At 31.4% G+C, this 23,844-nt stretch overlaps 1 protein-coding gene across 1 annotated transcript; it reads right to left on the bottom strand.

Moving 5' to 3' along the window:
• Positions 1 to 4,813: 4,813 nt before the first annotated feature.
• Positions 4,814 to 23,367, bottom strand: LOC124358380 (phosphoglucomutase). Its single transcript, XM_046810684.1, is given in 10 exon segments — positions 4,814 to 10,244; positions 10,246 to 10,413; positions 13,382 to 13,565; positions 14,485 to 14,625; positions 16,123 to 16,233; positions 17,352 to 17,506; positions 18,460 to 18,650; positions 20,047 to 20,203; positions 21,576 to 21,694; positions 23,207 to 23,367. Coding segments are annotated over 10 exon segments (1,422 nt in total). The 5' UTR covers positions 23,346 to 23,367; the 3' UTR covers positions 4,814 to 10,187.
• Between the last annotated feature and the right edge of the window lie 477 nt (positions 23,368 to 23,844).

The following is a 23,844-nucleotide window of genomic DNA, read 5'->3' as shown; positions in this document are numbered from 1 at the left end:
CGATGCTCAATCAGCGATGAACAATACCCACGATATGTGCTCGTCCAGCTCACAATACCTACCTTTATACCCAATTTAACACGGTGGCACGTTTTATGAACTAGCTGCCAATACAACTGCAATGTATTACATTCAGTAATGCCTGTGTCTGATTAGTGAACCGATGATGAATTTACGGACAATAAGCTACGTGACTTCTGGTCTGTTCGTGCTTTCTTCGGAATCTGTACTCATTAAGAATGGTAGCATAGTGTAATGTAGGGACAAGTGATTTCTCGTTGTTACAGCAAAGCATAATTTGCTTGTCAGTGTGTTTTTATTTGAAAGCACGAGTATCTAACAATGCTTAGAGAAAAACTACTGCCTTATCAGTGTAATCCATAAAGCCAAAGTATGATGTCTGATCCAATTTACGTCTTCAACGCGGTGATTCTCAGTAATTGATTCCTCCATAACTGATTGACTCATCTGGACCCTTAAAGTGACTTTTAAAAATGGTTTTCAATGAGAAACATTTTGCATAATTATGCGAGTATTATTTAATTCTCTCCTAAAACTGAATTCACGAAATGACAAGCTAAAATATGCTAACAGGAAGTTTACGATGATATTTTGAAACGTTTATCGTATGTTTTGAAATTTAAGTAAATTGTTCGACTGCAGTATAATAAGCGTCCAACACTCGAATGATCGATAATATCGAGTATATGAGTAAAGAATCTTTGATATAACTACTTAAATTAAATTACGCGAATAAAAACCAATCTAGGCTATATGCATTTATGAATATAACAAACGAAACAGTGCAACATTTACTTACTTTTTACTATTTTGAAGGATAAACGTGTCTGACGCAAAACATGTGCATAACCATTGTGCATGCTGCCATTACATATGGGCAGTATTAGTGTCAGTAAAAGGTAGTTCAGTGGTAACCTATTACCGAGATACTGTTATTTCAGTAACAGTTGGACTGATATATTTGGTGTTCTCATAACGATTTTCTGGTTTTGGGTCAGGTCACTCGGTAATCAGTAAACAATGTAGGCCATTTTGTGCAATCAATGAGGCTAGGAAAGAAAATATTGCACTATGGAATGTTATACAATATAAGTATATTTAGATTAGGTTATCGTAAATATGTTACTAGTAGTATCAAAGTTAAATATAACCTTTACAAGCGCTGACGCGATCTGAGCTTGAATTTGGGGACTGTCTCAAGGGATGTTTGTCTTATTTCGCCTGTAGTGCGAGGTAGTGCCGCCGAAGGACGCACTGATGATGTCCCAGATCGTCCAACTTTTACGACGTCATATCACGTTGTACGATCTAGGACGTGATTTGGGGTCGGAAAATGTCAATCAGAAATGCCCCTGACCATTAGTGCAGGCTTCTATACCACTCTGCACTTCTGGCGAAATAAGAAAAACATCCCTCGAGATAGTACCCAAATTCAAGCTCAGATCACGTGAGCACTTGTAAAGGTTATATTTAACTTTGATACTACTAGTAACACATTAACTTTGATTTTTTATATTTATAATACGTACGTATGTATAGCCTAATAACAAATATTAAATAAGGACTTTGTAGTACCCAATAATTGTGTTGCGTAGTGAAAATTAGAATTAACCCATTTATAATTTTATCAATCTATGTTATATTGTAGTGAATTAATTAAATTTTTACCTATTAACATGTTACTACAATAAGAGGTTACTGGAACTTATACATCAGCACGTTATTTTGTAATAGGTTATTGACAAACAATTTTTCTTGTATGAGCCATTGCTCAAATACCACGGACATGAATTTAATTTTTATATGTCAAGAAAATATACGCATTTTATACAGGGTGTTTGAAAAGTATGGGCACGGCTTAATATTTTAAAAACCATAGGAGATAAACATCTATAAACTTTGCACAGTGTCATATGACTATGTAGCCTAAATTATTTTTTTCTTGCTATTACCATGCCATGCCAACCATGGGGGGACGGCCCACAGAGGAAAACATGGAAATCTTAAATTGAAGCATGGGTCGAGTGATACCTCATTTGAAAGAGCTCACTTAGTAGAGTTTGAATGCCGCAAACCGCATCTAAAAAGGTTTATCCAATCAGAAATGGCGGGTTGTTTTAGGTACACATTGTGGAGTACATTATGCGCTGCCATTTCTGACTGGATCGTCGTATTCTGATGCGGTAGGCGGCGTTTCACTCTACTAACCAATGTGTTTTCACTAACTTTTTTCAATTAGCAAATTATGTCATAAATTTATAACACCAATAAATAAAATTAAAAAAACATCGGTATTTATTGTGTCACTCGACCCATGCTTCAATTTAAGATTTCCATGTTTTCTCTCTGTGGGCCGTCCCCCCATGGTTGGGATGTCATGGTAATAGCAAGGAAAAATAGTTTACATAGCCATATGACACTGTGCAAAGTTTATAGATGATATCTCCTATGGGTTTTAAAATATTAAGCCGTACCCATACTTTTCAAACACCCTGTATAATAGAAAATAATACAACTTTGTTTGTACTAAGTTTGAGCAGCGTATTACTTACAATTGTTTATCGATCATTCGCTTATTATAAAGCAACCGATTGTTACTTGGTACAAATTACGTCACCTTGCCTTTCTGTCTGTACGTACAGGTTTAGAATTTTGCAAAATTGTTATTATTTATCTTATCAAAACCCAAATTTGGGGGGTGGGGGGGGGGGGGGGTGGGGGGGGGGGGGGGTGGGGGGGGGGGGGGGTGGGGGGGGGGGGGGGTGGGGGGGGGGGGGGGTGGGGGGGGGGGGGTGGAAGGAAATGTTAAAAAAACATAAACAATGTATGATTTTCAGGAATTCATGACCAGCCTTTCGTGTACTGAGAACACTGGTTGTGGAAAAGTGACCAAAAACGATAAAAACAGCCTCAAACCCAATCCCTCCTTTTTTCTAAGCCTGACTGACTGTACTTGGGCCGAAAAGTTATATAGAAAAAGCAGAGTTGTTTGCCGACCATTTTTTAACCGTGTTTAAAACCAAACACTATTGACAACTTGTGATGAAAGCTTTGCAATAAAGAAATTCATAGAATCGCCAAACCATCTTTCAATGCCAAAAAGCTCTTGGAAGCAGTTATTAAGTAAGTCAGAAGTTGTTATTCAGGAAAAACTGGCAAACCACCTCATCAGGTTTCTTCATACGGACTGATAAGCCTCCTATCAATTCCTTCGAAGCTTTTTGACAAATTTATTTTGAAACGGTTTGCAGCCATTGAGTGCTGAGCGCTAAATGTGATTCCGAATCATCAATCTTTACACTCCATTGTATATTGTCCATTAAATTCAAGCAAACTCTTGAAAAATGTAGATTCTGTTCTGCATTGTTTTCCTGATGTAAGCCTGATTCGGTAAAGTCTGGCAAGATGGCATTTTTGTTCAAGATAAAATCACTTCTACCTCATTCTTTCTACAAATTCATTATCTATCTGAAAGATACTTCAGAATTAAATTTCAAAACTATTATTTAGATATGAGAAATATTGAATCTGGAGTTTTCTTAGGGAAATGTATTGGGCTCGTTTTTGTATATACTATTCACAGAAGACATCAATGAACCAAGCGACGTTAACTGCAACCTTTATAGATGACTCTGCAGTTTTGGCTTCTCATAAAAATCCATTTGTGGTTTCACAGGCGTGAGAATAATACTACAAGCTCCATGTTTTGTTACTAATGTGGTAATTCACAGAGACACTGGAATTACATATGTAGAAGAGAAGAAATCAAAGTTTACTTTACGCTATATAACTAACCTTGAAGGACATGTTTGAATTCCAAGATCTGGTTGGTAAATAAACGTTGGAGAATAAAAATAAATCTTTACATGTTACATTTACTCCTAAGGTGGGAAAATTTTTGGGAATCCACCTCGATAGGTGATTAACATAGTGAATCCACATTTGGAACAAAGATAGATACCCTTTTTCTAAATAGAAAGTTTATGAAAATGTATCATCTCTTTGGAAGAAAATCACATCTCTACTGAAAATAAATTGTTACTACTATACAAAGTTGTTTTGAAATATATATCTGAACTTATGGGATTCAACTGTGGGACACTGCATCTTTAACGAGTCTGAAAATAATTCAACGTTTCCAATCCAAAGCACTGAGAACAATACTTCAAGCTCCATGTTTCGTTACTAATGCGGTTATTCACAGAGGACACTGGAAGAGGATATGTAGAAGACGATAAATCAAAGTTTACACTACATAACTAAGCTTGTAGAGCATCAAAATCACCTTGGCTTTGAATTTACTGGACTTGTAAGAATTGAATACTTTGAATATAACCTAAGCAAAAGGAAAATAATTACTTGCATAATAACTAATTTTTTAATCAGAAAAAACTCAGTGTTTATTGACCTTTTTGTTTTGGAGGTCAAGGTGAACTTAATTTGTGTAATAATTTTTAATTTCTATAGAAACCCGCTAAAATACATAAAAATCTGAAAATGAAATTTTCAGAATAAGTGTTCCATTCTTCCTTAAGAAACAACTTGAGGTGCAAAAAAGAATGGTTTGCTTGTTTTAGGAAATGTGTTTACTGGATAAGCTATCAGATGCCCTTGGACCTTCTTCTTCCAACATGTTGAATGAAACTAAAACATCATCAGCACTATAACTTTATAAACCTGTTCATTAACACAATATTTTATAATAAATAAGCTATCTTCCTCAATTTGAACTAAAAAAGAGTAAGAATAAACAACACCTTCATAGTTTCTAGGTTTGAAATGACAAGACCACTGGAAATTCCATCACTTTAATAACATCAAACATAACAATAAATAATGTTTCTCATCTAACACACTAACATCACATACGTGTATAATATTTGGGTAACAGTGCATATAAACATTAAAACTCCAAAAATTGTAGTATTAAAAACTAACTAAAGTTTCTACATTTCAAAAGTCCATAGCATTGTTTTTATATCAGTTTAGAAGCAGAAGTGTTTATAAGCGCAATACTGAATCAGCATGATAACCTAAGCTATGTCAAAGAAACATTTGAAAGGTTCCCAAGAACAGAACAATATCCTCACCTCCTTTTCCTCTGATCCTCTACAGCTAACACTAAACCTAACAGTAAACTATACAAGATCCCCACAGTTCCATCTAGTGGCGTTTACAAAAACTGGCAGTCGATGCTGGTCACGAGAACACGAGGTCTTCAGTTACTTCAGCGTACAAAAAATAAAAACAACAATCCTTGCTGTGTACGCCTAACAGTAACGAGAACAAACGAAAACATCAGGTCCCTTGATTCCAACTAGAATATTTACAATTTACACAAATTTAACTTTGGCAAATTTATCTACTAAGTAAATCAATCATACTGTGTACCTGAAAATAATTACATACGAGTACATAAACAGAAGAGTATTTTGTAATAAAAACGTGCGTAAATGCTAAGTAAACAATATTTCAGTAGCACTACTCTATAAGAAAAATTCGGGAAATTTTCCCCCATTTTTTAATTGAAAAGAGAATAGTTAAATCATTTATTGGGTTTGAATAAAAAGAATATAAAGAAAGTTTAAAATACAGAAATATTACAATATGCGAAGAATAACATAACTTGTTTTCTTGAATATTAAATAATTTTAGAAGAGTAATCAGTATCCTAAAAGTATAGCACAGTATCTTACACGGTGCTGTGTAGTTTATGAACTTCCAATAATTAATATTTAATTATTATTGAATTTCATGACAGAAAATTGATTAACTACATCAAAATTTAATTAAAATAATATTTGCTCGGAATTTTATTTGAAGTACACTTTTAAAATAGCAAAACTTTGAACTTTGAACCTCTAATGAAAACTCATTCATCAATGAAGACGATGTTTATCTTCTATAGTCATATGACCTGCCTAGAAGATAAGTAATCTTTAATACAAAGAATTTGAAAGACTTGAAACACTCTTTGTCTTTGTTTTTGAAGACTTGTTTGTCTTGTTTAACTTATTTCCCATAGATATAAGTTTGAAAAATACAAGAAAACATTTTACGTACAAAATAAAAATAATCTTTTTAATTTGTTCTTTGAATTGAACCACTGATGATTCTTAAATGGTTTTCACTTTTTTTATCTATATGGCACTGGAATGTTTTGTGTTTAGTCCATTATGTTTGCTAGGCAGGTCAGGTATTTGTAAATGAAAATAATACACAGGCCCTTTTACAAGTCAGTGTCATGAAAATGTACGTACAAGTATAATGGTGTTGCTGACACCTCTGTTAAACTTTAATCATAGACTTTATTTTTACTGTCTTCAATAGTTTAAATTTGCCTTAATTTGCATCCAAATGAATTGACATTAACCCAACCACTTAAATGACACCATCTTCACTTTTCTGTACATAAAATAATTTGGTACGTTATATCAATGTTAACTTATGCCAGGCACTGTGTATTGCAATTTGGAGAGCACACTATTCACACTGCAGAATTCAATACGTACTAGAATTATCACACAAGGTTAGCATTAATCAAATGATCAATACAGTTAAAAATATAGTATGGAAAGGATACTAATTTACAGGAAGCATTTTTATTTTGGTATTTTTATGATAAAGAATATAATATGTTAAAGAGAACACTATCCCGACTCTTCTGCTGTACGCACAAGTCACTATTTACATTACATTACATCTTTGCGCAAACATGAAAATGGGGAAAATTTACTACGCTTACATGTATTGTACACTTCTGCAAGTAGCAAATGAAGAAAAACTATAAATTTGATTTCACCATTTCTTCATCGTCATTTTCAAAATTCAGTCCAGCCACTCGATGCTTTTCAAGTTCTTGGGTATTAGTTAGATCTCAGTACTAACGTTGCTCCGATGCAAAATAACGTTGAAGCTATCATAAATAAAAAACTGTGGTTTCATTGTTCATGTAAACGTAGTATGTAATAATTTTGTTACTATACCTCAGAATATAAAAATAGAGAGCTCTCACTGATTATACACATTATGTACAATTTTATTTGTTACATTACCATGAATTTATATTACCCTGATATTCATTACTCAATAAAGACTTAGTACTATATCAATTTAAAATATTAATCTTGTCTATTTCAATAGAGTTTGTCTTCTTCTTTTTAAAATTATTACAGAATTAAATATTTACTAGTGAAGGAAACTGACTTTATATCAACCCTACATTCTCTATATTTTAATTTTTTCTTATACAAGTGAATAAATGTACTAACCGACAAACAGACATCCTTTAAATAATCTATTTAATCAATGCCCCAACACAAATTATGAAAAATTAACAAGGCATGAGTTATTTTAGTTCTTTACATATCTAATCATTTTTGATGTGTTTTAAAATAGTATTTACCAAATCAATAACAGTTCCTATCATTATTTTTGGTATAACATAGGTTCTTGATTTTTTTTGATAATTTTTAGGTTGCATGTCTTTTACGAATCAGACAAACCCTACGTCATAAGGTATTTCTCAAAGATAATTTTGTAGATGCAATTAGTCTGTTACTGTATTTCAGCTGTTCAGGGGATTTACAGGGCACAAATGCAAAGAAAGTAAAATTACATTATTAGGACAAGGTCTGCCATACCTATGTATTATTTTAAGGCAAAGATTCATAACAATAATGAACCATTTGTATTTTCTGGAATTTATTGCATCCGTCTTGTGGTAACTTTATTATTTTGAAATATTGACCAAAACACAAAAAAAATAGATAACCAATAATTTAGCGTAATTTTTATGCTTTCAATACAGATTAATTGCATATAAAAAGATATTGTATGCCAAGTACTTTTCGATTTAAAAACCCCACTTAGGTTTGCTCCTCCATGATATATAAAAAAATAATATTTTTACATCATTACAATATATTACATTACATACTTCTGGATTCACTACTTAACCTACTCTCATACGAATTTTGGCGGCCACTCCATTGCGTGAGAACCATGTTTCTGGTGCAGTCCATGCATAAGAGTTGGTATTTGCTTATTTCAAGCCATTCTGTATTTAAAGGCATGTTGTATTTGTTATTTAAAAATTATAAAACGTACTTAAACAATTAAGTGTTACATTTATTTGAATATAAAAACAAACTATTTTATAAAGTCATAGAAATATTTAGTACAATTTTGAAATACTTTGTATAGTTATTATTGTTATTTTAAAATATTATATATTATTATATATAACAGACATAGTTAAAAACACATTTTTACATAGTTAACCCGTTGACACCTTTTTCCGCCTTTCTGCAGTTTTATTAATTTTGCAACCCAATTTGAATTTGCTTCAAGCTGAGTATATAAATAATAACATACATAAGTAGATCATTGTATTTTTATTTTTACCATTATTATTATTTTCAAACCTAATCTACTTGAACTGGAAAAACAACCTTGTTTGGAGCAAATTACAATTTTTTTTTGGTTTTGCCTTTTTTCAGAAGGCGGTATTAAGTCAATAAAGTGTATCAGCCGAGCTAGTGATGGCCTACAATGGACAAACTTTACTGTGTACTACCATTGTTTGAGGAATGAATATTTTTTTAACACTAAATGGTATTTTCCAAAATAAAATGTATGGTAGCAAACCTTTAAAGTTAAACATTTTGGTTTTAAAGGAGTTTCAATAAGTACACAGATATCCCTTAGATAGCAGGGAAATGACAACATATCCAACTACACACCACGCTCATGTAGGAGGTGGTTTGAGCGCAGCCTGCCGCTTTAGACAATTCGTATGGGAGAAAGTTAATCAATAGAATGTTTCATATACAAGTTCTACTTATAACTAATAGGAGGTACTTGCCTGTACTTGCTTCAATAAACAAGTAATCCACAGAAACCCACACAATATATTAACATTTTGGTTTCAATTTTCCGAGTTTACAAAATCAGAAATGTTATAGAAATACATTATCATGCTGAAATTCAATAACTACCTTCCACACCCTACCACATTGTATTGATATTTATTCACTTGGATCTAATTTGTTTAGCAATCATATAATGGAGAGAAAATACATAATATTTCTATTGAATACTACAATTATTTAAATATTTAGTATATTTATTTATTAATATTTAATACTAATATAATGGGCAAGATAATTAGAAAACAAATGTTGTATATTAAGATGTTTTCAAACAAATGGATCCATTATGCTCGAGAACACTTCATGCTTGTTTATTTTTTTATATCTTTAAAGATATTTGGAGTAATGAAAGATTTAGTTTTAATACTATAAGGAAAATTTCCAAGATAAATATGACCAGAAATATGATATAACTTTGTGCTGTCTTTTAATTTTACTTAACAAATAGTATTAGATTAAAAATAGATAGGCCTATAATTAATTTTTTTTATAAACTAACAACTAATGCTCTAACATTTTAAAAATCTAAGTAAAATGGCCATTTTTCAATGTCACTTTTATTATTCAATTCTTTGAAAGTTTGAACGTTAAAGCTCCTATGAATTAAAATGCAAAAAACAATATTTTAATTAACCCTTTTAGTGCCACATCATGCAAGAACATGCATAAATGCTAGTGTTCGGTTTACAGGACATTTAGAAAAATATAATACATTGTATTTTGGTATTAAAAATAAACGTTTGTAAATATATTGAAAATAAAGTGTCCTTTAAGTGTGCTTGATTTTATTGAATGCGAGAGATTTTTAGAACTATTTGAGTGTTGAACTTGAAAGTTAAAAGAACCGTAAGATTTTATTGTAGTAATTTTTTATTTTTCTTATATTTAAGGAAGTTATTTTAGTATACAGTGTTAATATACACATTTGTGTACAAAACAAAACTTATAAAAATTGAGCAATAAATGACAACATTATGACATTTCATAACTGTATACAAATAGCTAAAAATCGAATGACGCTTTTGGTTAACACTTGTAAAAGTTCCCTTGGCACGTTTGACTAATACTCCAAAAAAGTGTCTGGCACTGAAAGGGTTGAAATTTATGTTTATGGATTATTAGAGAAAGCGTATCTTTATGACGGATTTATTTCATTTCAAATGTTTCAAAATATTGAACAGTGACTATACAAAATTTGATGCTATCGATTCCAACAATGTGATGCAGACATCATTACGTGATGACTGTCGGTTTGTCCCGACCCGTGAACTGAGGCAGCTTGGAAAAGCTCCAGTGCCACCTGTATTAATGGTTGTAGAGCCACAGATGCGTCGAGGCCCAGCGATGCAGGGTCCGACTCATAGCTTTCCACATACAGTCTGACCGTAGCTCCCGAACTGCCTGTTCCACTCAGTCTATATATCAGCCGTGAGCCGTCCTCGAAGATCACACGGATTCCCTGCGAAATATTTAAGAACATCAATAGAAAATAGGTGTAAAAGACATTGGATACATTGTAATTAAGCCTTTTTACACATGGATGTTATAGTATATGTACAGTGACATTGTTTGGCCTGTACTGTGGTCTTGCTTTGTGATCCCCAGTATTGTGGAATCGTTTTGTGATCCTCTGTACAGTGGCATGGATCTTGTGATTCACTGCTTGGAGATTGCATAATGAAGATGATTTGCATATCTAAATCCAATACATAGTCACACAGTTTAAAAGGTATCCATTATTTTGTATGCACTACAGCATTTGATAATTTGTAGTATATAATGTAAGACCATAAATTATTTCTTAATAAATGTGTATGTTGCATATGATATAAACCTACGTGGTACCATTATACTAAATCCAGTTCAGATAGAATACTGCTTCAACAAAAAGGCTTTAAGAATAATGAAAAACTAAAAGGAACTGAAGCAGTAATACATACATTTTCTGGGGCTGGTATTTTGACTGCCTTCAGTTTATGTCCTTAGAACTTACACCAAAATTAAACAATATATGTCATTTGTTTTAGAAAAAAGATCACAGATTACAATTTTTTCAAAGAAATCTAATTACGAAAAATAAACTTATACAACAGAGTAAAAAAAGAGGTAGCTTGCAGGTGGACACATAGTCCTCTAACATTTTTACCCTAAAATCTAGAGAGCTCCTTGGACCCAGAAGAAACCAAGTTTTAAGTTTCTAAGAGCTATCAAACAAGTGTTATTGAACAGACGGACTATCCTTTGACCTTGATATCCAATTTCTTGGACGACGAGGAACTTATGTACCAAGTTCCAAATCTCTATGACCCTTCTATCAAGAGTTATCGCACAGACCGATGGACGACACGATTTCAATAAGACCCTGTCATAAAAAAATTATCAATATATTTTAACTGTTGAAGGAAAATTTGGTAAAGCTTCCTTCTAACTTTCTCTTCATTCAGTCTCCTCGGTAGAAAGTATTACAGATTTTACACTCTGTACAGGTACGAATCTCGCTATAATTAATGGATTGTATACAAGAAATGCTAAATAATACAAAAACAATACACAACATTTTTGTCTTTAAATCAGTTAATCAATCTCCAAGTAAAAACAAATTTTACTTGAGTAGCATTTCTCATGACAAAAAACATCTTTTGCGACACGGGATCATCATTGCGTCACAGACAGATACAACTGCAGCCAAGTTCATATTTTTAGTATAGAACTCCCCCACCATAAATCCTATTTCCAGATAAACTGTGAACAGCTATATATCATGGAAACTTTAAATTCCATTTAAAATATGTTATTAGCGTTGTTGCCATGGACCATCTTGTGGCCGTTTTCCACACATTATGACCTACAAAACTAATTCTTGCAAAATGAGAGAACAGGAACTTTATTATTATGATATTTTAATAAAGAAACTCAGTTTTACTTATACTAATATATAAGTAAAATTGGTTATTATATACTAATATTGTAATAATACTTATGGTAATATTGTACTTATACTAATACAAAAATTGGTTCAAATGGTAAATTTCTTAGCTCCAGAACAGTTTATTATGGGCCTTTGTAAGAGTTATTTGTGTTCACTGAGGTAAGTGACGTGTTTGGTAAATCAGGACTAGTACCGGCTATCGAAAATTTAGTTAAAACTACCCTAACCCTCTAAGTGGCAAGCGACGTCTGAGACGTTCTATTTACGCCGCCGTGACTGGCAAGCGACGTCTTAGAAGTCGCTTCACATTGCCGCTTATTGCTAGGCAATCCGATAATTATTTTTACGCCTAGTTTGCACAGTTGCGTTCACCACTAAATTTCAAATTCATTTCATATAGTATCATCAACATCACAATGAAATAATCAATGGTACTAACTGAAATAATCCTAAGTTTTCTCCCGCGGTCTGTGGCAAAACTAGCTGAGTAGGCCTACGTGACTGTTTCTTTTCTCTTGGCTTGTACATATAGCTATATATTTTCTTTATTATTATAACATTGTCTATCTTTTTGGTTTGTAATAAATTTGACATTGTTTTTACGATCTTGTGTTAGTTTGTTATTCACTGTTTCCTGGTACCAAATTTCATTTTCAAGTTTGATCAGAAACAAAAAACTAAAAAATAATAATTTACTGTAATAAACCGATTTGGTAGATCTGTAGAAAAACTCTTTCTCTTCAAAATAAAATATAGTATGCAAAGATTCTACAGCATTTAGGTTGTTTTTTTACCAGTTTCAACAAAACAACTTTTTTTTGCTATTTTCAAGTTTGATCACAAACAAAAAACTAAAAATAATAATTTACTGTAATAAACCGATTTGGTAGATCTGTAGAAAAACTCTTTCTCTTCAAAATAAAATATAGTATGCAAAGATTCTACAGCATTTAGGTTGTTTTTTTTTTACCAGTTTCAACAAAACAACTTTTTTTGCTATTTTGCTAAAAATTTATTTTTTCATTTATTTTATTTGTTTTTTTTTATAATTTTTCAAACTTTTTTCTTTGGTATTTGTAGGTAATTATTGTTTCTACCTTTGGTATATAATGGATTTTCTGTAACTATGTTTTTATTATTTTTTACAAAGTGTCAAAGTTACAATTTTAGTTCGGGCCCAATCAACATTTTTTGGTTTTTCACATGGTAAGTCCAATTCAGGTTTCAAGAAATCATTTTATTTTGTCATAATATGGAAAATTCAACTCTTTCTGAAGAATTCAGTATGCAACATGACTAGGTTAGAGTAAAAAATATATTTTTGGTGAATTTCTAAAAAAATACTCTGCAAAGTGGCCAAAAAAGAGCTTGCCACTGTGGAAGTTTAGCATTGCCACTTCTAGGGTTAAGACCACATAGGTCTTGAGGTGGATGTGTTCTTAATATAATACAATTCTCATAGATAAATGTTATTTTTATACAATAAATAATAATTTACCTGTTTACTAGCAATGCTGTTGTCAATTGGATCAGTGTACTTGAAGTTATCAGCTGTTTTTACTTTGTAACTCTTGCCACCTGCGGTGAGAATCTTGCCTACAAAGTCTGCTTTAGTAGCTAAAGCTTCTAGTTCCGCCATCATCTTGTTACAAGGATCGGACTCACAGTCCTCGTAGTCGTACCTGGACATTATTCAACACTGTTTTTAGTATTTCCTGTGCAACATATCTCCCATAAGGAGTAATAGATATATGAATTCACTAACCTAAATAAAACTGTAAACTAATCTCAACATTTGATAGCACTTCCTTACCTCTATATTTTTAATTTATGTAATTTCTAAGACATGACAAGCAACTAAAACCATTATACAAACAGCTGCAAGTAAACAAATTAGGGATGGACAAGAATATCTTAATGTACATCAGTGTTGTGTAACGGTAATAAATCAGCAGAGAACTTACTCAACAGAAAAACAAAATTATCATATTCCTTTATTCTCTTCCTATTTGTAATTCATTACAACACAATGTAAGTCAGTGGACTGATGAATAATAACATCTTAACTGTTAATTTACTGTAATCTTGTTACATTGAAACATACAAAAGACTTAGAATATACTAAAAATTTGCTCATGAAATCTGTTATAGATTTACAAAATTAGTTCAAACGATATTTCAATGGTTTAGAAAAATACTATTATATGAGTACTAACTGCCATAGACAGTTCTGGGAGTCAATAAAATATATGCTTAATATCATATCATTTTTTTAATAGTTATATACTGCTCATACTTGTGTATATATACACAGAAATAGATGAAAAAATATATTTACTGATTTATTAAAAAATAAAGTGTAACTTGTAAGTCATAAGACTGTGAATTACTATCAACTTTTATGTAACTTTGTTCCCTCCATTTTACAGTCCTCCCGGGATCGGATGGTTACAACAAAGAATGTTGGAAACATACCAACTTTTAACAGTGTGATTAGCAGGGTCCCAAGAAAATGTAGTCAACATTATGCATTGATGTCAGGTATAAGTATTGATATTTTGCTGTCTAACTTTAAATAATTAAATGTAATTAATAAATTACCTTGTGAAGAAATTTCTACCGAATTTCGCCCAGTGAGCTTGGAGTATTTCATGGACCGGTTTACCCGTGTGTGCTATCACAGACAACCAGGCGAGAACAGCCCAAATTCCATCTTTTTCTCTGATGTGGTCAGAGCCAGTTCTATACATGTTACGTAAAATGTAAGACCTTCTATATTATTAACATTTTATATTAAATAACATAATAGTCTAAAATAAAAATTACTATATTTATGTGTGTTTACGTTACATAAAATAAGTCATTACTCCTATTGCTATAAGTTTAAACAGAAAAATTTTTATTGTAGTTTCCACTGATTAATTGCCGTTTATAGATCTCCTGCTTCAAATGTGGGAATTTTCTTTGACAGACTAAACTTGTTAATAGATCACCTCGGTAAAAAATGTGAGAAAATCATATTAGCTGGTGATATTAATATCAATGTTCTAGAGGACAGCAAAAACCACAAACTGTTAAAATGTATACAAATGTATGTGTAAATGTATTGTCCCGCTACGTCACAATATGTTATATTTAGTTGACTTCCCAACCAGAGTTACTTTGAACACTAAATAAGCTATTGACAACTTTTTTGTCAGAAATATTCATAGAAGTAAATTGAACATAAAAAGAATTATTACTTTTTTTATCTGATCACAATGGCAAAATCTAGGAAATAACTGAATCTGTCTCAGAGAAAAATTAAAATAGAAGTCAAATTATTGAAAGTAGAAATTTTTCCTCCCCACAATATAAATCTGTTTTATTAGTTCATTGCAAAAAGAAACATAGCCAGATTTGAACAATGCTTCTCCCATAGAAAAATATGAAGTATTTGTAGAATTTTTAATATTATTTTGATTTGGCTTTCCAAAAAAAATAACACTTAAATCTTAATCAACTAAAAGAAGAAAGGAATCAAATTATTAGATTAAATAAAATGATATAGTTCTAGTATAAAAAAAAAAAAAAATAGTATGAGGTATAAATAATTCTCAAATAGGAAATAAAATAAACGTGACAGCAAAAAATGGAAATACAGTTTTGATTAGTGAATGTGTACTATATCCAGCACACTGATCCAAAAGAGATTTTTAAATTTATTTAGTAGTTATTTTTTTTATATAATAAAGAGTAATAATTACGTACCACCCAGAACTGAAACAGTTCTAGTATAATTAATAACCAAAACAAAATATTAATGCAGCCTTACTTTTACCTTTAACCACAAGATGTAAAAAAGATTATAAACTTATTTCTGAACAAGTAATCTAGTGGGTATGATGAAATTCCTCATATAACAATAATAAAACTAGCCAACATTCATCTAAGCAGATTACTATCACATCATATAAATTATTCATTAGTGTCTGGATATTTTCCCAAAGAACTAAAATATTCCATCGACTAAGGCTTCTGACAATGTCAATTGAAAAGTTAAAATTACTGGGTTTCTCAAAACAAAGTATAGTATGATTCTAATCATATCTAGAAAATAGATACCAATTTTTAGACATTCCACACAAGACAAAAAAAAAACAGGATATTTAAAGTAAAGAAAAAAATCATATAAACAACTAATACAACAATGTATAATACTGTTTTAGATGACACATTCACGAAAAAATCAATACATACCCAAAACTCTCTTCTCCGCATAAGGATAAGCGGCCTGCATCCATTAAATTTCCAAAGTACTTCCATCCAGTGGGGACTTCAAAAATTTCTTTGTTATTGGCTGCAGCTACCCTGCAACATTTATTACATTCAATCCAACACTGATCAAATTGAACAGTGTTGTAAGTTATGTTATAAACTTATCTGAGTTCCCTTAGCAGTGCAAAGTAGGACAAAAGTTTCCTGAATAAGATCTTAATCCTCCTCCAACAGCACCCCTTCACTAACAATCATTATAGCAATTATTATATAGCAAATGTACATAATCCTATTAAACCATACACTAATTTCATTAAATGTTGTAATCACCTCAAAGGGACAGGATACTATCCTGTTAATAGCTTAATAGGATCATTTGTTAATAGCTTTTAAAATAATGGTCTATCCTCTTAAATATTACTTCAGCAGTTCAATGAGCTATATAGCTGGTTAGTCACTTTCATTACAATAAAAATATCCACTCTTTTCAAAGTAATGTCTTATTTGCTATACAAATTACTTAACTAAAAACTAAAACATTAATTACAAGACAAATGATGGTGTACAATTTTCTTAACATACTGCCACAAGTGATCAAGATCAACACCCCAGGGCAGCAGCAACTCAGATGGAAATTGATGAACTGGCTTCTCAAACGCCCTTTCCTCACCATAGAGGAATTTTTGAACCGGAGGAATAATGACAACCACATCTCTTGAACCACTGTGTAACACCTCAATTCGTTTAACTATATTATGATTGCAATGACACCACTCTAATCTCAATGATTATGAATAAATTGTATTATCTATTGCCAAACGTACACAACTGATCTACAAACAGGTTCTTTCTCTTACAAAACTCCAAAAGCTCAATCCTATGGCTACAAAAATTAAAAGAAGCAGGGTTCTAACTCGATAAACGCATTTCATATTGTCAAAATTGTTTTCCTTAGTTTGTAACTAATCCCCATATATAAAAAAAAACCGCTGGCTGGATACAATTTTTGCTTCAAGAAGGGTGAAACCACACAAAGGGAACTCTGTTTTTCAGACATTGATCATCATTCGTTTTATTGGCAGGATAAAGATTTCTGCATTGTTCATTCACTATATGAATTATTCAAACTGAATACTTGATTCAGAAACAAACTCTGTTTATTTATCACTTTTTTACGGATTTGAATGCCCCCAGAGAACACAGATTCCTACCTATCGACGGCAGCTCCAGTCGGCATGCTCCTCGCGTAGCCCTTGACTCCTGTCCGCTGGAAGTAAGGGATACATCCCAGATGATTCGCCAGTACGGCCAATGAGTCACTTGGTGTCACGAAGAAGGCCTTGTGGCCCAATATCATGTTTCGGTCCTGTGCACAGACAAACCATGTGAGACATTCAAATTAAGTTAATTCACTTGTTTCATTTCCTTTTTTCAAAATGAACTGTTAGAACTTATTTTGATTTAAAACATTAAAATGTTATGAGAAGCAGTGAACTGTTGTACACATACCAGTATACATGTATATTTTTTATTAAACTTAAATATGTGGATTAGAATATTATATCTTAAAAAAGAATACAGGATGAAACATCAACTGTTTTCATCTAGTTCTTGCTATGTAAGGATTAACATATTCTACGACCCTTTGGGTACCATGCCAAAATTTGTCTTTGTGTCTGGCCAATATTGGTGACTTTTACCCAGAGATTACCAAATAATACTGGATTGATTTTAGACTGTTGTGTAGTATTTTAAATTTTTACCTGTAACTCCTCATTTTTTGTAAAACTTAATTATGTTTTCAATTGTACATAAATAAATTTTATTAGAGTAAACATAGCATCTTTTCATAGAGCTAATGTAAAAAAATTAAAAGTAATACTAAAATATTACTTATTTAAATTAAACAATTATTCCTTTCTTGAGTGGGACTTCACAAAAATTCCAAAAGTAAAATGTTTTATTTTAATAAATGTTATAGATAAAACTTTAATCACAAACTGTTATTGGTTTCACAATAAAAATACAATTGTTATGACACTTTGAAAAATTGATGTTTGATTTTCTAAATATTAAGGAAGTTGATTTTTAGTGTATTAACAACCACATAGGATACTCATCTCGTATATAATTTGTATACTGAAAAATCTAAAATACAAAACTGAAATTCTGAATGTCCTGATATCCGGACGTTACTATTTCTCAGCATTCTTCCACTCATCTGAATGTTAGTACCTAAAGGGTTAATATTATTCAGCAAGTACTCTAGCATTTGCTGAATTATATTAAGATATTCAAATGTAATCAATGTGAACTTACCCCATCCCCATCAAAGGCAGCTCCAAAGTCGTAATCACCCTTCTGTAGGGCCTGGACTAAGTCTGCGGCATAAGTGAGATTGGGGTCCGGGTGATGACCTCCAAAGTCCTCCAACGGTATGGTGTTTATTGTGTTATCTTTGGGAGCACCCAATTCCTCCACAAATATACGTTGAACATAAGGTCCGGTCACTGAAACGTCCCAATAATCGGATAAATAAAACTACCTAACAAGTGAATTACACACAAGTGCTATATACAAGTAATGGTTTGTTATTACTATAGGTAGTTTTGTTAATTTAATAATTCCCTAAATGGTGATTTTGGACGTTTTGTTAAGAGTGTTAAATTAAAGGTATTTTGCAAATTGATGATTGTTAGACTGCGTTTGTGTAAAAACAACCAGTCATGCTACATTTATTGACAGCAGTGTAATCATTTACTCACGGTGCAGTGTCAAAATATGAGACAAGCTCTTTCTTATCATGTTTTCACTAGCAATGACAGTTCTGGGAAGTCTTAACTTATTATTGGCATACAAAAACAAAACACTCATGTAAAAAGTGAAACCTAGTTTTCATTTAATTTTTATGAAGTGATTTTGTCACTTTAAAAATAGGAGGTGTAATAAGTTATTTTTTTAAATTACAGAACATTTGAAACATCACGAGAAATTCCTCATTAACCCCTTCATCGTGTTTGACACAATATTACGTTCATAGCGATTGCGTAAAAGTGTGCAACTGATGTAATAGTACACATTGTTATATTGTTCCTGTTTTATGCTGCTGTCTGCCATAATATTGCGCAAGAAGTATTTCGATGACAAATGTGCATCACATATGTAGTTCTGGTATTTTCTATTAGATGTCAGCACTTCCTTGGCCCTCTGTCAAGAGTGTTTGCACCTTGGAGAGTTTGCTATAATCACAGTGCAGATAGCTACACGTGTTGTTGTATATCACCTTTCCTGGAATATTTTATGGTTTTATTTCTAGTGTTTATTGTATGATGAAAATATCCTATGCACAAAAGATTGATTGGCTTCATTTCAATGTAAAAAATGTGTTTTTTGTTACAGTAGCTAAAAATAAACAGATTTTAAAAAAGCACTAAAAATAACCTTTTTCATAAAAAGTAGGTATCTAACCTCTACAAACCTGTCTCTTTAAAAACCAGCAAAAAATCTGCTTAACAAACATAAATTTAGATACAAAAAATCCGTTAAGGTAAGGGACTAATACCAGGTACTAAATACCAATGTCATAGTTTGGCAAACAGTTATCTTCTGCAGACAACATTAACATTACCCTCCATGCATGGAGTTGATTCAATAACTTGCAAAGCACTGACATAAACAGTATCTTCTGCAGACAAACATTAACATTACCTCCATACATAGAGTTGATCAATAAGTGGAAAGGTACTGTAAGCACCAACAACATAGTTTGGCATACAGTTATCTTCTGCAGACAAACATTAACATTACCTCCATGCATGGAGTTGATCAAGAAGTGGAAAGGTACTGTAAGCACCAACAACATAGTTTGGCATACAGTTATCTTCTGCAGACAAACATTAACATTACCTCCATGCATAGAGTTGATCAATAACTTGAAAGGTGGACGGCTACTGCTGCCCTGCAATAACGTCTTCAGTGTGTTGAAGTCAAAGATCTCTTTCATTAACAATAAATAATCTTGAACACTGTCGATTATTTCCACTACAAAATCTCTTCCGTCAACCTGTAAATAATAGCACAATTAATAATGATACAACATATTTAAATCACTCTGATTTATACACTTTGGTGATAATTTATTGACATTTAAAATAATGAATGCTGAATATGGTACAACAAAAAACTTTATTAATTAGTACATTTTTATACATTTGATTTTTTTTTATATATATTAATGTGCTGCTATATTTTTCCTACAAACAGTTAAACAAAATTAAAAGAAAAATATTTTTGTATAAATTTAAAAATATAAACTGGTTTTATTGGACAAATATTCTTGTAGAACATGTCAGAGTACTCCTTTGTATCATAACATTTTCACTGTTACTTCATCATACATAAGCTACATTAAATACTGCATATATTTACTAGTTATATAATGTTAAAACCTCCCAACATTAGTAGTCACGATCATGACAAGATACACGTCTGGGGAAGTAGTAGTTCTGATCGCGATAGATAGACCTTTGTTTACAAAGACGTCATTAGAAGAAGTTTTTCCATCTGAAATATGATGTATCTAATAAAGTTTATCTAATAATGTATCATCTAACTGCTGATTACAAACTTTCTGTCATGCACTGTCTCTAGATGCTTATCAGATTTGGCTAGATTATGTGACTTGTGACAGCCGTTTATTGCATCACTTGTTGTTGTTCTCACTATTTTGTAAAATTTGTGATTTGAGGGTGTTGTTTCTTAATTTCTTTGTACTGTAACCCCCATTTATTTGTGAGTAAAAATGTGGTTTTATTAGTTAACATGTTTAAATACATTATTTAAACTAAAACCTTACACATTCCCAAAAAAGCTATAAAACACCAGGGAGTAATAAAAGGAGTGTTTGTAGTGTTACATTAGAATCAGCCTAAATAAAAGAAGTTATAGGTACATGTGGCAAACATTCTGGCAGTTTTAACATTATCAGAGTTTAGCTTTATTGCAAATATTAATCACTTGATAATGAATTCACATTACACTCATACTAACACCATTCTTTTCACAACAAAGACTGTTAGTGTAGAAATTAATTCTACAACACACAATTTAAAACAAACATATTGTTGTCCTACAAAATGTTATAAAAATGCAATGGAACCAGCCAAATGCATGTTGTATAAGTCTAATATATATTCTAATATACATTATACTACAACAACTAACAGCTGACTGATAATCTGGTGGAAATTAAAAAAAAAGAAAATACCTATATAGTCTTTGATTGGATCATTATACAATTTTAATAGAAGAACTTTTTTATCCTATCACCATTAACTATAACAAACAACATGTTTTAAATGTGAAAATGAGACATTTAGCCACTATTTAGGCAATAAAATATGATCTAAAATAAATACAAAGTATAATTATCGCACCTTAAAAGTTTGTGTTCCTATTTTGTCAATAGGGCATTGGAGTGCAGGAACTAAAGAATAGGATTTGATCACCTTCGTGAGTTCAAAGATTTGGTTCGTAACAGCATCAGGAGCAGGACCTGTAAGAATTGAGCATTTTTATTGTGGCGGTATACTTGAGTCAACATCTTAAGTCAAATTTTCAATATGCAACATTGGAGAACAGGAACTAAAATATAGGATTTGATCACCTTCGTGAGTTCAAAGATTTAGTTCATAACAGCAGCAGGGGCGTCTATAAGAATCAAACCATTTTTATTGTGACAGTAGAGCTCGGTCAACATCTTGAGTCATTAAGTCAATATGCTTCACTGCTGCCAACTGAATAGACCTTGACATATGCACCACATAAATGTACAATTTCTCAGTGTTGCTGATGTTCTGACAAAAACTTAGATGTAAGCATACGTTAAGTAATTCATATTTTAAAAACCGTATAATGAAAAAATCTTTGGAAAATCCTTATGAAAATGACAAGTTATATTCATACAGAATTTTGAATGTAGAAGTCTGAATAAATCCTTCAAATACTCGTACATCAGATAGTTTTTCATGCTAAGCAAAATCTCATATTCTTTTTTTACATACAATATTTCTACATATTTGATAAAGATAGTGGTTAGTGTTTTACATATCACAGACATTATTTTGGAAAGATATTAGTTAAACCACTGTAACTTGAAAGATACAAAGAATTGATTCTGTCTAAATCACTTCTAAAGATGATGGTTACAACATGAATTTTTCCATATATATATATATACATCTTAATCATTGTAGTGTACTACATACCATTTATACCTTACAAGGTCCTGAGGAGTCTAAGAAAAATCTTTAAGTAAACCAATTTTACAATATAATAGCCAATAAAAATAAACTTATTTAAAAAACATTCACTTACTTTATTTTAAACTTTAAATCATCTACTCCTGCTTTACACTGCTGAAAAATGTAGAAGAATTTAATGATTCTTAGTAGCCTAAATTAGTTAAGTATAAAACAGAAGAATTATAGAAGATTGAGAAAGAATGCAACTGTTTGGAATATCCTCCCCAGGAAAAGACCAGAGCATTAAGACTCTAGTTTTAAACCATCATTCCCATATAACAACATCATAAAAACACAAGTAAATTAAGCATAAGCCTAATCAATAACTTTAGAACTTATATAGAATTATTTTTTAACTAATTTTATAAAACAATAGATGATAAACATTTTGAAATATACGATTATTTCCTTTGTTAAAAACCAGCACTGCCAACTTACATTTTGTTGATAAAGTAATTGTTAAAACTAGAAACACCATACCCAATAAGTTTATAAAATTGATAGAGATGATAATCATTTAAAATAACCATTATTGCTGTTGATAAAAACAGCACTGCCTAACTACCATTGTGTTGATGAAATAATTGTTGAACTACAGAATACCATACCCAGATTTAATGTACACCATAAGTGTGAAATATATAAACTTAAATAAATCATTGAAATCGATCAGTGTTAATGATTTACCTTAACTGAACAAATACTTTGAAAATGACCAAGATGTAAATATAACTGTCTTACAAACTACTGATGGAAAGACTGACCTCCATTGGAAGTGTTGAACTTGATACCGAAGTCATTGTCAGGACCACCTGGATTATGGCTTGCAGTTAAAACTATGCCACCAGTCACTTTTAGCTTCCTTATAAGGCACGATACAGCTGGAGTTGATAAAGATGCCATTTTGGCCAATAACAAGCTTGGCCACCTGGTAATGAAAAATCAATGATAGTAATAAGACATTATAAAATCTTTCTCTCTTTATGTACTAGATATTGGTTTTATTTTGGATTCAATGCTACTAGAGACTTCGAGAAGGTCTAAGTAACAGAAACCATTTGAATTTCTAATTGATATAATTAAACAAAAATGTATTATTTATTTTATTTAAACTTGCTTTGAAAGGCCTTTTTATTAAAACATGATAGAAAGACAAAGGATTTTTACGATATGTTTCAATTTGTATTGATTAGATAGATATACATGTTGAATTCCATCTAAATAATTAAACCTGTTTCAAACACATTTTTCTGTTTTACCCATTTGGTACAAATTACTTCTAAATCTTCAGTTTGGAGAGTAATGTCATAATTTGATTGACAGTACTGTAGTTAACTATTATAGAAAAAAAACAGTCGTTTTCCAATTTGTACCTGTGTAGTGTTTTTATATATACCATAAA

This window comes from Homalodisca vitripennis, chromosome 1 (assembly GCF_021130785.1).
Source record: "Homalodisca vitripennis isolate AUS2020 chromosome 1, UT_GWSS_2.1, whole genome shotgun sequence".
NCBI classification, from domain to species: domain Eukaryota; kingdom Metazoa; phylum Arthropoda; class Insecta; order Hemiptera; family Cicadellidae; genus Homalodisca; species Homalodisca vitripennis.
This window is presented reverse-complemented; position numbering and strand designations above follow the sequence as displayed.